Genomic DNA, 13343 nt, shown 5'->3' with positions numbered 1-13343 from the left:
AATAAGCTATTACATTGTTATCCTTTTACATCTTCACACTCTTTTACAAAACAGAATTACACCAATAAAATCATCATAATTCGTACAGTATGTAAATGTATCACAACACGTCTGAGGAATGTGACCTTTTCATGAGTCCCTGACGCGTTTTAAACAGTTTTTTCTTTACACAGTATTTACAAATCTGAACTGAGCTAATGGCACCTGGACACGGCAGAGAAACATACGTGTTTGTAGCCATCTTAGTATGGAGTGTGTGTGCATCTCTTTTTGTGGATTTAATGCGGGGGAAACTCCCAGCATGCACAGGACTGGGACAGGACAGAAAGTGCGGTCCCTGCCCCAACCTGCTGTTTATTTCAGGCCACTGGCCCAAACCTACATATGTTCAGTTCAACATACAACACAACCAGCCTATGGACAAGTGCTTAAACCTGATATAAAACTGGGTTGGATTTCCCAAACACACCTGAATACCAGTATCTCCTGGATCATAGTATTATAAGTCAATGGCACCAAAATAAGTTAGTGGTACCATATTAAGTCACTACAACCATAGTAAGTCAATGGGACAACAGTAAGTCAAATTGGCCATAATAATTAAGTGGTACCATTCATTGGGGCCATAATAAGTCAATGGGACCATAATAAGTCCATGGGACTATAGTAAGTCAGTGGGACAATAATATGTCAGTGGGACCATGGTAAGTCAAAAAGACCATAGTAAGTCAGTGGGGCCATAAAAAGTCCATGGGACCATAATAAGTGAATGGGACCATAATATGTCAGTGGGACCGTAGTAGATCAATGGGACCATAGTAACTCAATGAGACCACAGTAAGTCAGTGGGACTCTAATAGGTCAATGAGACCATAGGAAGTCAATAGGAGCATAGTAAGTCCATGGGACCATAGTAAGTCAATGAGACCATAATAAGTCAATGGGACAAGGGTCATCGTAGTGATGAGGTGTCTCTGGGAAACCAAGTGCTGTAGATGTGGGAACAGGGCCATGCACAAGTAAGCATCCACTGCCAGCCAGCAAATGGCAAGCGTTTCTCAAATAACCATCCATCTATCTGTCAATATGGCTTATGCTAATGTTAAACACCAACACGTTTAGTGGTAAGTACTGTATCATGCATATGGTCAGGTTAGAAATCTGTCTACTAACAATCTTGGCTGGTTAAGCACCTTGAGAAAGTTCACAGTGGCATGAGAGATGAGAACATTTCCAAACATCAAGCTCAATACAAATAGAGGATGGAGGTGCTCAACTCAGAAACCAAAGGAAGACAAAAAGAGCTGAAAAAGACTTGAAAACTTCAAAAACCTTTAAGAATAGCCAGCCTGTTTGTATTCTAAGGATGCAGCTTGTTCATTTTTTTTTTTTTTTAGAAATGGCTATTCTTCCAGTTGACAGTAACAAAACTGTCTTTCCTCCTCCCCCTCCTGTCTCTCCTGTCTTGACAATATTGCTAGAAAAGACAGCTAAGATGAGTAAGTGTCATAATTGTAGCTCCTCTCTCTAATATTAACATGAAGGCACCTACAGTATCTCTCAGAGGAGAAAGAGAAGGGATGCAAAAAAAACAAGAGGACAGGAAGTGTCAAGCAAAAGGAATGGAGACAATGGCTAGACACAGAGATATAGAGAGAGAAATGATCATCCAAACTAGACAAACAATAAACATTATGTGATCAGTTAAACAGAGCTGATGGCAGCAGCAGTAATAGAAGATTATTGCTAAGTGCAGTCAATTCCCTGCATATTCCCCCCATAAACGTTATTCAGCAAAATTTATTACACACCCAAACTAACCACACAGACCAATCCAACATACCAACACATACAAATACAATGCTCTCACATTTCAATAAGGCACAATAGCGCAAGTATTAAGTTGCTTTTCCAAAAAAAGGACTAATCTTGGAAATGAAACCAGAATTTGACAGATGGAGGTTCCTTGAGTGAGAAGGGAGGAGAAGTTCCACATGACAGAGTAGACTTGGCATTCTGGTGAGGGGAAGGGGTGGACGGTACCAGCAAACCAACAAATAAAAACCTGTTTTGGCTGTAGGTCTGAACACCCTTATGCCCTCAATATCACCATCCACTCCCTTTATACTGGGGCTTCAACACAGCCCCATTCAAATTGCATCTGGACAAGAACAAGGATGAACCCATCTCTTCGCCATTCAGAAACTGACCAAACATAACAGGGTAAAAAAATTGTGAAAAGATATGGAGTATTGGCAGAAAAAGGGAATTCTTGGTTGACCGCAGCGCTCAGTCGTCGGCTTTGGAGGCGGTGAGGCATTCGGTCTCTGAAGGGTCTTCCTGAGGAAACACCACGAAACACAGCTTCTGGCCCATGTACGTGACTCTCTCTGCAACACAACAGACAATAGCAGGACTTTTAATACACAGAGCGGTAATAGAGAGAGGGGTAAAAATGTCCTCGGCTTGACAAGCATTCACCCCAGTCCTGTTATTCAGTATGAGCTTGACTTTTTACCCTTTACTAGTGCAGTGCCCGTTCAAAACATGCCTGTTCGGAACGGGCCGATTGCTTGGCCTCTCTCTGTCTCTTTCTCGAGAACCGCTCATCCAAACAACTTCACACTCGAGACTGCATGTCCGTAGGTCCCCAGCAATACACCCGCCAAGTGTGAAGTAGATCGGACGAACAGTTCTCAAGATATGCGAAGGACACACATACAGACAGAGATTCCTTGCTTTATAGTATGATTTCTGTAAGGAAGGTTCATTGAGCACACTTGTACTTTTTCAGCCCCATCCTGCCTCACATCCACACCGTTCTACACATTCACTACGACCACAGACTTCTACTGTTGGCCACTGAACAGTTCCACTGGAGCTCAAGAGACTTACTATGGTCACTTTCCCTGGAACTTGAACCGCGAATTGACCCAGTGAGTCAGGATATCTTTGCAATAGATGGAGTCATAAAACCAAACAACGGCAATCCTGGCTAACTGGTCTCACAAAGGTTATCAATGTGTTCAATCCAGGGTTCCAATTCCAATCCAGCTATGAGTGCGTTCATATGAAAGGGGCAGGATTTGTAACAAATAGCCAACCACATGCAACATGGACAGATCCAGAACAGGAGATTTAAGATGAAACTATTGATGCGAATGAGGAAATTAAGTTGTTGCAATGTTACTTTTGATTATTAGCCACAACGTTTTCAGTGTGAAGTAGACTTTTTTCTGAATCTATTGGTCTGAATCTATTGTACACTTATGATTCAACGCGAAGCAGCTTTGGTTTGGTTCAAAGCTTATTGGGATTTACTGAAATGTCTATGGAGAAAATGAATTGGAAACTTACTTCCAGAACCAGGGTGACTAAAAAAGGGGTGGAAACGATTCAGCTCTATTCGCAGATAGACAAGCTGCCTTCATCCAGATATTAAAAGGGTGTACTGCCCACTAGCAGTAACAACACTACAGACAGACAAAAGCATATACTGTTGTAAAGACATCAGATAGCATTTGGAAATAAATCTACCATATGGAAGAGGTTTACCACAGAGATAGAAAGGTTAGACTATTTCAAAGTCAATTTGGTAAACTTCTCTGTGATTGATGATTTATCTGACACTATGTGAATGGTCTGTTGCAGTAAACCCTACCCATCTGGTAATACCGTAAGGTTAAAATAAACACTTAAAGAAATTGAAAGTACTCTTTGACCCAGGTCTGTGTCTGGAATAAAAAGGGACCTTATGATACTTTACTGTACTCTCAGTGTACAGAACCTGACAGCTAAGCTAATCTCAGGACAAGAGAGAAAAGTCACTCTTCTGACTAGCTAAAACTACAGGCCAATGGCGCAGACCGACTCACCGACCACTCTGTAGATCCATTTGGGTTTATTTTTCCATTGAACACCCAGGAAGTAGACGGGAACACCGGTCAGCATGATGACCATTCCCAGACCACAAACCACCGGTTCCGAGTACAGACTGAAGCCTAGCAGCACCGCCCAGAAAACCATGTAGCTGATGGGAATCAACATGTTCACCTGTACAGAACAAGAGCAAAACATAGACATATTTCAACATAATTTCGGGGTATTTTTTGACATTGTGTCTCTTTGCATCTCCATCTGGGATGCACACACATTAATATCTGAATAGTTTTTTTCCCAACATATGTCTGCACATTATTTCTGCATATGTGTGGTGTATGTATCTCCACATACTGTATGTACAGATGTACACGGGTATGTACAATTCACAGATTGTCATAATCCCGTATTTTGTCTGTTAAATATATATATATATATATATATATATATTTGTGCTGCATACAGTCTCTTATGTTTTTTATATTTTCATTTCTTACATGTTTTCATATTCATCATTTTCTGTGTCTCAGGGTGTTCTACTGCTTTTATTTTGTACATCCTGCATACATGCTGTAAATACATATATTTTTCATATTGTCTCAATCATATATTTGTTCTAGTGTTGGAATTGTGTTGGAGTTTAATAGGAAACCACCAACTTTAATGAACTCTATAGGCCATTGACCTATAGATTTAATTTTCTTCAAGCATAAATGAATGCTACCCTTGCCTTTTTTTGTTCATCACAGACCAAAGTTGCCTAATATCCCATAAAGTACCATAATTAAGTGCCTTCATTGGCCAATCAGAGTTGACTTTTCAACAAGGCCATGTAATAAAGTACTATAAGGTCACTTCATTTGCAGGCTGCTCTACCTTGATGGGTCTCATTAGGTTGGGTTTCTTCCAGCGGAGGTAGAGGAGGCCGGCGATGGTCACTCCGTAGGACAGGTAGTTGATGAAGGATACATAGTTTATCAGGTTGTGTGTCTCTCCAATACACAGGATCACTATGGTGGCCATGCACTGTGGGAGGCAGAGGCAGGGTCAAAGGTCAAACGCATTTTAAACTGTTTGGCTGAAAACATGCAAAACAGAACCATATTAACAGGGACGTTTCATTAAAGCATCATCTCTGACTATGGCCATCCCTTCCGTTCTGTGTTGCTGTGAAACCAGTTGCTCACTGGGACAAATAAAAATGAAACTTGAACTTGAAGCTGTAATCGAGAATGACCAATCTATCAATTTTATATCATCAGTCTCTAGGTCTAGACTAAAAACAAAAGGTGACTGTGCATTTGCTATTAGAGCCCCTAAACTCTGGAACAACTAGTTTTTAAAAACTTGCTATTTATACCCTTGTATTATTTATTTAAGGCTGGAGAACCTGCCAAACGCACAAAACCAGCACCGACAATTTCAAATTCTTCTTGGGTTGGGAAATGGATAACCTGGTCTGCAGGATTTTGCTGGCCATCTGTTGTATAATGTCACATATTGTTGGTCTCGGAATGTTAAAATGACTGTAGTCTCTGTAGTATCAGTGGCCTTAACTTCAGTTATAATGAAAGTGTTTGAGAGGCTAGTCAGTAAACATCTTTCTAAGGTAGCTTAGACCCTTACCAGTTTGCTTATAGGGCAAACAGGTCAGTTGATGACATAGTTTCTCTCTGCCTAGACTCTATATATATATTTTTTTTTAATTTAACCCCTCCACCACCCCCCTGCTTTGGAGGACATATAGCACTTTGTTTTTACATTATTGTTGATTTTACAGCAATTCTTTTTACACATTTTGAGATGAGGCACATTTTGACATGATCTATAGATACACACATACATCTGCACAATCACACATAATCCCATATACGTATACATATATATCTATATGCACATATACATACACATATTGCATGGCAATGCAAAAAATACATCACCATTCACACATATCCAACTATCTACATACATACATAGCATGATGTTCCTCTTAGTCACCAGCCCAACTCCCAGTCAAATGTAGTTAGGAACATAGCTCATATCCACCCTTCCCCAACACACTCTATAATTTAACACAGCCTTTAATACCATTCTTCCCTGGAGACTGTTTGATAAACTCCTTGCATTAGGAGTCAACCAAAAACGTCTAAAAAATGTCCCTGGATACTGGATTAACACAGGTGATGAAGATAAATAACATGGTCTCCAAATCTAGATCCCTGAACACTGGCGCCCCCCAAGGGTGTGTTTTTATCTCCATTGCTTTATTCAATCTACACAACTGACTGTAGATCAAATTCAGAGTCTGTTAAAATCATAAAATTTGTCGATGATATCACTGTAGCTGGTCTAAATGTTAGTAAAACTAAAGAGGCGATAGTAGACTTTGGTAAAAACAAGCAAACGGGCATATGATAGAGAGTTTCAAATTCTTAGGCACGATCACTTCATATAATCTGTCATGGGAAAGCAACACACTTACCATAATTAAGAAATGTCACCAGAGACTTCACTTTTTGTGTCAACTAAGGAGGTTCAGGGTCCCCAAAGAGGCCATGAGGCTTTTTTTACAAGGCAGTGGTCGAGGGTGTACTGTGGTACGGGAACACATCACACCTCTCTCATCCTCTCATCCAGCTAACCGCTTGTTTGAGCTGCTTCCATCAGGGAGGAGATGGAGGTCCGTCCGCACAAAAACCAGTGGATTCAAAAACCTGTTGCTATCCGAGTGCTGAACTCTTAAGTGTGCACGTTACAGCTCTGTACTATGGTATATTTTCACCTAATTTACCCTTTTACCTTGTACTTTTTATTAAATACTATTGCACATTTAACTGGTACTTCATAGCTCTGTTACATCCTACCTCACTCATTTTATCTTTTTAACTCATTATTTTTACTGAGTCCTTTTTGTATGAATGTAAATCATGTGTGTGTCAAGGACTGTACTGTATTGTATCCTGAGCTGTACTGTTTCTATTACATTGTTGGCTATGATTGATAGCCTTTTTAAAAAATATTTCCTTTCTGTTCACAGTAACTACTGGCTGACAGTGAGAATGGACCAAGTGGAACATAACTTTAATTTCTTTCAAAGCTTTTCCTCAGTTCCACATATAAATGAAACAAAAGAAAAAGGAAAAACAATTCCACTGCCTTTTTTGTGTGATTATGTTATGCTGAATGAAGCTACATGAGAGAACAGTTACAAATTTCAAAAGTAAAAACAAACACAAATTTGATGAACCTTCTGTATTATGATTCTTTCCATAAGTGTTATGCTACAAGGTATCTACCATGTTACCTACTGGCCTAGACCTATCGCTTACGACTGATGACAAACAGCACTAGTGTGTCTGAAAATAAATTCACTATTGCCCCGATACAGTTACCCCTTATTGACTGACTACCATATAGTGCACTTAGTACCTGAGGAACTACAATCAAATCCAGAGACAGCCAACTTCTTAAGAACCCCCCTGGGTTCTGTGTTCTGATTTGTTATTTTAAACCGCCAGAGAGTTCTTGAGTCATTATGGTTCCATATAGAACCACTACACTGACCAAAGAGCCTCCTCTTTCTGGTTAATGCTACTGTAATAAATATTAGCTGACTTGGTAGTGCAGTACTCACACAGACCAGCAGGGCGGGGATAGGAGTGCAGTTCTTCAGGTGGATCATAGCCAGCAGATAGGGCAGGTGACCCTCTCTGGCCCCTGAGAAACACAACCTGCAAATAGACAGACACATATACTGTATGTAATAATAATAATAATGATCAACTTTTTTGTACATGACATGCATTGTGCATGTTTTTCTGTGTATGTGTGTGTGTGTGTTTTGACCTGGAGGAGGTGAACAGGTATCCATTGATTCCTCCGAAGGTGGACAAAGCTACAGAAATCGGCATCACCCAGGAGAACATTCCCAACAGCTTTTCCCCGAATGTCTGGAACAACACAACAATGGACAGATCAGTTTATTGATTGATTGGTAAATTGATTAATTGACTGACTAACTGACCGACTAACTGATGGATTGATTGATTAACTGACAGTTTTCATTATATTCTCACATTTTCTTATATTTTTTTATCTCCCTGTTCTCAACACTGGAACCCGTTGCTGGTGTTGAGCATCTGGTTTTCTGGTCATTTTTAGCACACATTGTTATACACTACAGTACTATATTGGTATATTGAACATCCATCCATGTGAAGATCTCCTCACCACTGCCACGGCGTTGGAGGCCAGGAGCTCCTCAGGGCTCATGGAGGAGAAGTAGGCGATGTTGGTCAGGGTGTAGACCAGGGTCACCAGGGGGATGGAGATGTAGATGGCACGAGGCAGGTTCCTAATAATAAAAATAAATATAGCCGCAAGCGGCCATGAAAGGGGTTCAAGCCTTTTCTGAATGGTACTGACGTCGCAAGAAAAGTGTCAGCGGTTCTGAGGACACGGCCCAAATATATCCCTTGATATATCTGCCAAGTTTCGCGATCACTGAACAAACAGGTGTGGAGTTATGGCCGTTTGTTGCTTAGGCCACGCCCATTTTTGGCGCCCCCTTTTGGTCGAATCGCACAAAATTCAGTACACATGTTAGAAATGCCATTCCAGACGAGGCTGAGAAGTTTGGGACTGATTTTGCGAATGGACTTTGATTTACCAGCTATTACATGGTTATTACACCATAGGCCCCGCCCACTTCCACCAATGATGACAAAACTTCTGGTTTTGACTTGTACAGCCTCCCTGAACATTTCGTCATCGGGATTAGGAGATACAGCTTTTTGGCATTTGTGGCGCCCCCTACTGTTCAATCTTAAAACAGCTTTGCACACATGGTCACTGATGATATCTGAACATGTTCACCAAGTTTAATGGTGATTGGACAATCGCTGACAGGCCACGCCCTCTCACAACTTTAAAAATTGAACCCCTAATAAACATTTTTGTACATGACATGCATATTTATATTTGTGTGTGTGTGTGTGTGTGTGTGTGTGTGTGTGTGTGTGGTATGGTTAGAGCAATATATTAAGTTGATATTGGCCTATATTAAAAATTCGATTGGGTCCAGTTGTCCATCTCTGACATGATGGATATGATGCAGTTTGATGCCTGAAACACTGAACACTTGTAATTAAAATATTTGCATATATGTAAAAACATTGAATATTGGCACAAAATATCTGCTATTGGCAGCTTCAATCCAAAAATGCTGGCAGTGGCCTTCAAAAGCCAATATCGATCAAACCCTTCTGTGTGTGTGTGTGTGTGTGTGTGTGTGTGTGTGTGTATGTGTGTGTGTGCTCCATACTTGCGTGGCTCCACCACCTCTTCGGTGACGTAGTTGAGGAAGTTCCAGCCGCTGAAGGCGAAGGAGGCCTGGAGGAAGGCCAGCGCTATCTGGCCCACCGAGGGCTCCTGGTTGAATTCGAAAGCCACGCTGGGCACCAGGGCGTCGTAGTGACCTGGAGACAGTCGAGGGGGGGGGGGGGGGGGGGGGGGGGTGAAGGAGTCGAGAGGGGTGGAGAAGAGGGAGTTTCAGGCAGATATCAAGATACTTCATTCCCCACTGAAGGGTCCTCAAGACTCTCCTCTCCTTCAGAACTGCGGAGGTGGCCTCACAACTCCTCATGTTCTTGAAGAGAAGCTTCTCCAAGGAGGAAATACTGAGGAAATACATATTTTCACAGCAGCCATGATGTTGTCATAGCAGGGGAAAACACAGGTGTAACTAATAACATTAATGATAGTTCCATTCCACTTAAGCTGGGGACACATTCAAAGATTTTTCCAATCATAAGCATCACAATGGAGCACAGAAAAGATTGAGCATTTATCATCTGAAATTTGCTGATTTTCAGTCTTTGAGGAGCACAAATCTAATCACCATAGACCGTACACAAAAGACTGAGAATAAATGATTTTTGGTGGTGCAGCTGCATTGCGAGAATGTATTTTCCCACGATACTTTGATACCAAAACAAACATGCGGCCCATACGGCTTGCAGCAGTTGTGGTTTATGCTGCGATTTGCGTGGACAAAAAAGACCGAGAACACATTCAGGTTTCTTTTTCCACTGTGCACGTTGGATCTTGTGTTTTTCCCCCTCTTCCTTGGTCTGTCGCAAACTCAACTTTCACTGGCTATTGAAAATTCCCGTTAAGATTTGAGTCTTTGAAGAGCGCACGCCGCAGGATTACGTAAAGAACTACGCATTTGAGAAATTTGCTCCAAACAGTTTTACGTAATAAAAAATTTCATTGCTCCTGTGAACTTTCAGGTCGTTTTCATATATACGATTGCTTCGTACCGTGCCTGAGTACGATTGCCCCCCCCTCCACTCCCCCACCCCTTAGCTTTCACATTAGTAATGTTGTTCCGTACCCGAGTACACTTATGTATCTACACACTCCGATACAGTAGGTGGCGGTATGCACCTAGTTGGTTTGCGATCTGCCAATAAACACAAAGAAGAAGAAGAAGAGTACACTTGCGTCATCAACTACGCGATATTTGTCTATTGTACCCACGCGAATGTAAATACTCTCGAATTAATCCATAAATCTCGGCATTTTTGTGTGTAATGTCCAGTTGTGATTGTATGTTTTCGTCTGCCCAAATTTCAAGTAAGCATTTTATTTCTTCAGTAGACCAGAGAGATCTTTTCGCGGTCATGTTTTGAACGGGACAGTCGAATAGTTATGACGTCACATTGTAAATAGCAGTCCACCTCCGTGTTTTGGTGCAGTAGTTTTCACACCTGATGTGAACCGTACCCGAGTATACATGAACCGTACTCGAGACCACCTTTTCAAGTGGACCCGGGCACAGTTCATTGATCCGTGCCCGAGTCCAGTACACAGTGTTCACACTAATCAAACGAACTGGACTTTGGGGTCAAGTGTACCCGGATCCGGGCCCGGGTCCCTGATGTGAAAGCGACCTCAATGACATTGATTGACATTTTGATTGACATCCCTTGACGCTCTAGAGCTGCTGTGATGGTTTCATTTCTATTGGCTACCACAGATTAGCATGTTAATGAAACTCTGTGTAAACCGGTCAGTTCCAGCAGCTCTCTGGGTAAAATCTATCCAACTGCCATCATACTTCATCTCTGCTACTTTTTTATGTGCACACTTTCTGTACCTACCTACCACAATATGTAATTTTCTGCCACTAAGGGTCTCTCAATCAAAACAATAACAAAAGACAGAGTTTTATGACGTTGTGAAGTAGCATGGGATCATGGGAGTTGTTGTCTTCATTGTTAAACAAACCGCCATTGCCGTACGGTTTCTCTCAGACAGACGGTGCTCTGCAGTCAGCTTCTCCCAGTTAGGATTCCTTCAGTGTTCGTCGTTCGGGAGGTTTTTACCAGGAGCCGAATTATCCGCAGAGGTCTCCTCCTCTCCAAAACAAATGGACCCGGTGATTAAAACCGGTTTCACGTTAAAAATCAGTGTTTCTCTGACGCTGTTCGGCGGACACAGGACGTCCGGAGGGGCTGCGAGCCGAGCTGCCGCTAACGTTTGCTCAGCTTGTTTCTCTGATAACTTCAGATCCAGACGTCCGATAACTAAAGTCCTTCATCCGGTTAAAAGATATAGTTAAACGACCAAGATCTAAAAAGTGTATTGTAAAAATGTGGCTTAAAACTGGATAAAAAGTAAATTTATAACCACAACGCCGACGCATGGTAGTAGAGGGGTAAAGGGGATATGACGCCACTGACAGGCGACCAAATGAAACGCACCTTGATTAAAATTACGGGTTTCTCTAGGTTTGAAAATTGTTGGAAACATTTGGGATAATGTAAGTACACAACTCAAAAAAAATATATAACATAGGTCTAGTCGTTTTTAGACATTTTAATGTGGAAAAGTTACATATCGGGCCTTTAATTAATGTACCCTTATTGTAAAGTGTTACCGTGGCCTTTGTAGACCCTAATATGAATATGACACACATTTAGTGCATCGTGTGTATATATAGGCTGTATTTTTGCATTTCTGTCCTCTTAATATTTTAATATTTTCTCATTTGCATTATACTGTATATATCTTGACAGGTTTAGGATGTTGTGCATTTCCTATTTTGGTATATTTTCATACTGTAATATTTTCTACTCATTACTTTTTGTCTCATAATTCTCTACTGCTTTTACTTTCTACACCCTCATATTGCTGTCATTCATACCTTGTCATATTTTTCATTCACATGTTCACATTTCAACTTAACATGCTCTAGTGTTGGTAATCCCAGTTGCATATATGTTTAATTATGCCATTTGCTCTGTTCTTATATATCCTATTTTTCTTTGCTGTTTCCTGTCAGTCTATCTACGTCTACGTATTAGCTGAAACCAAACCACAGACGTTTTTTTGTCACCAGAACCTGTGTGTGTGTGTGTGTGTGTGTGTGTGTGTGTGTGTTTTCTCTGTGTTTGTTTACCTCTACAGATCTGGACGAGTCCAACCACTATGATGAGTCCCAGAGCGAGGAGTTTTCCGATGGTGAAAACATCCTGGATCCTTGTCGCCCAGCGCACACTGGAGCAGTTCACCCAGGTCAGGAACACTGCACACGCACACACACACACACACACACACACACACACACACACACACACAGAGTAAAAATCATCATTTGAAAGCTGACTACATGTATAACACATCGGTATAACAGGAGACCACTCCAGAAAACTCAACAAACTTCAACACACTGACTCAGCTGGGAATATATTATTCCACACACTAAAATTAAGCAATAAGCCATTAGTGCATGGGTGGCAATTGGGTACGGCTCAAACTTTAGTCCCGCCCACAAAGGCGCTGATTGGAAATCGCCATCGAATAGAGCAACACCAGACTCTCTGAATCGCATGACCAAATCTGAAGAATGGGCGGGAAGCGATCCTCCGTATGCCTCCGCCAATAAACTTTGTTTTATCATTGCAAGGACAGTCTTTATTTATTGAACACATATAATTAATGTGATTATTAGGTCAACTTAAAGGATTTTGGTGTCTGCAAAAGTAAGTGACAGCATTTCCACCGTTTCTGTAGAATGACCCAAGATCGTTTTCTCAGCTACAGTGGTAAGCAAAACATTATGATGTCACAGTGAAGTTGACCTTTGAACTTTTGGATATAAAATGTCATCACTTCATCGTTTTATCCTATTAGACATTTGTGTGAAATTTTGTCATAATTAGCGTATGAATTCTTCAGTTATGGCCAAAAACGTCTTTTGTGAGGTCACAGTGACCTTGACCTTTGACCTTTGGCCACCAAAATCTAATCAGTTCATCGTTGAGTCCAAGTGGACGTTTGTGCCAAATTTGAAGAAATTCCCTCAAGGCGTTCCTGAGATATCACGTTCAGGAGAATAGGACGGACGGACGGTCAACCCGAAAACATAATGCATAAAACATAAACATAAAAACAAG

General features: G+C 41.2%; 1 protein-coding gene across 1 annotated transcript; it reads right to left on the bottom strand.

The window, feature by feature from the left end:
- LOC139647550 (asc-type amino acid transporter 1-like) lies at positions 1 to 12479 on the bottom strand (the record flags this gene model as incomplete). The annotated part of the gene is made up of 8 exons (XM_071523469.1): positions 1 to 2390; positions 3876 to 4053; positions 4756 to 4905; positions 7514 to 7610; positions 7726 to 7829; positions 8110 to 8233; positions 9203 to 9356; positions 12347 to 12479. Coding segments are annotated over 8 exons (1041 nt in total), but the record flags the coding sequence as incomplete, so codon positions are not given.
- Positions 12480 to 13343: the final 864 nt, after the last annotated feature.

Source organism: Centroberyx affinis, unplaced genomic scaffold (genome assembly GCF_046629955.1).
Source record: "Centroberyx affinis isolate AG114_WGS23_722 - 3 ecotype Tasmania unplaced genomic scaffold, CSIRO-AGI_Caff_v1 ptg001092l_1, whole genome shotgun sequence".
In the NCBI taxonomy this organism is placed as follows: Eukaryota; Metazoa; Chordata; class Actinopteri; order Beryciformes; family Berycidae; genus Centroberyx; species Centroberyx affinis.
This window is presented reverse-complemented; position numbering and strand designations above follow the sequence as displayed.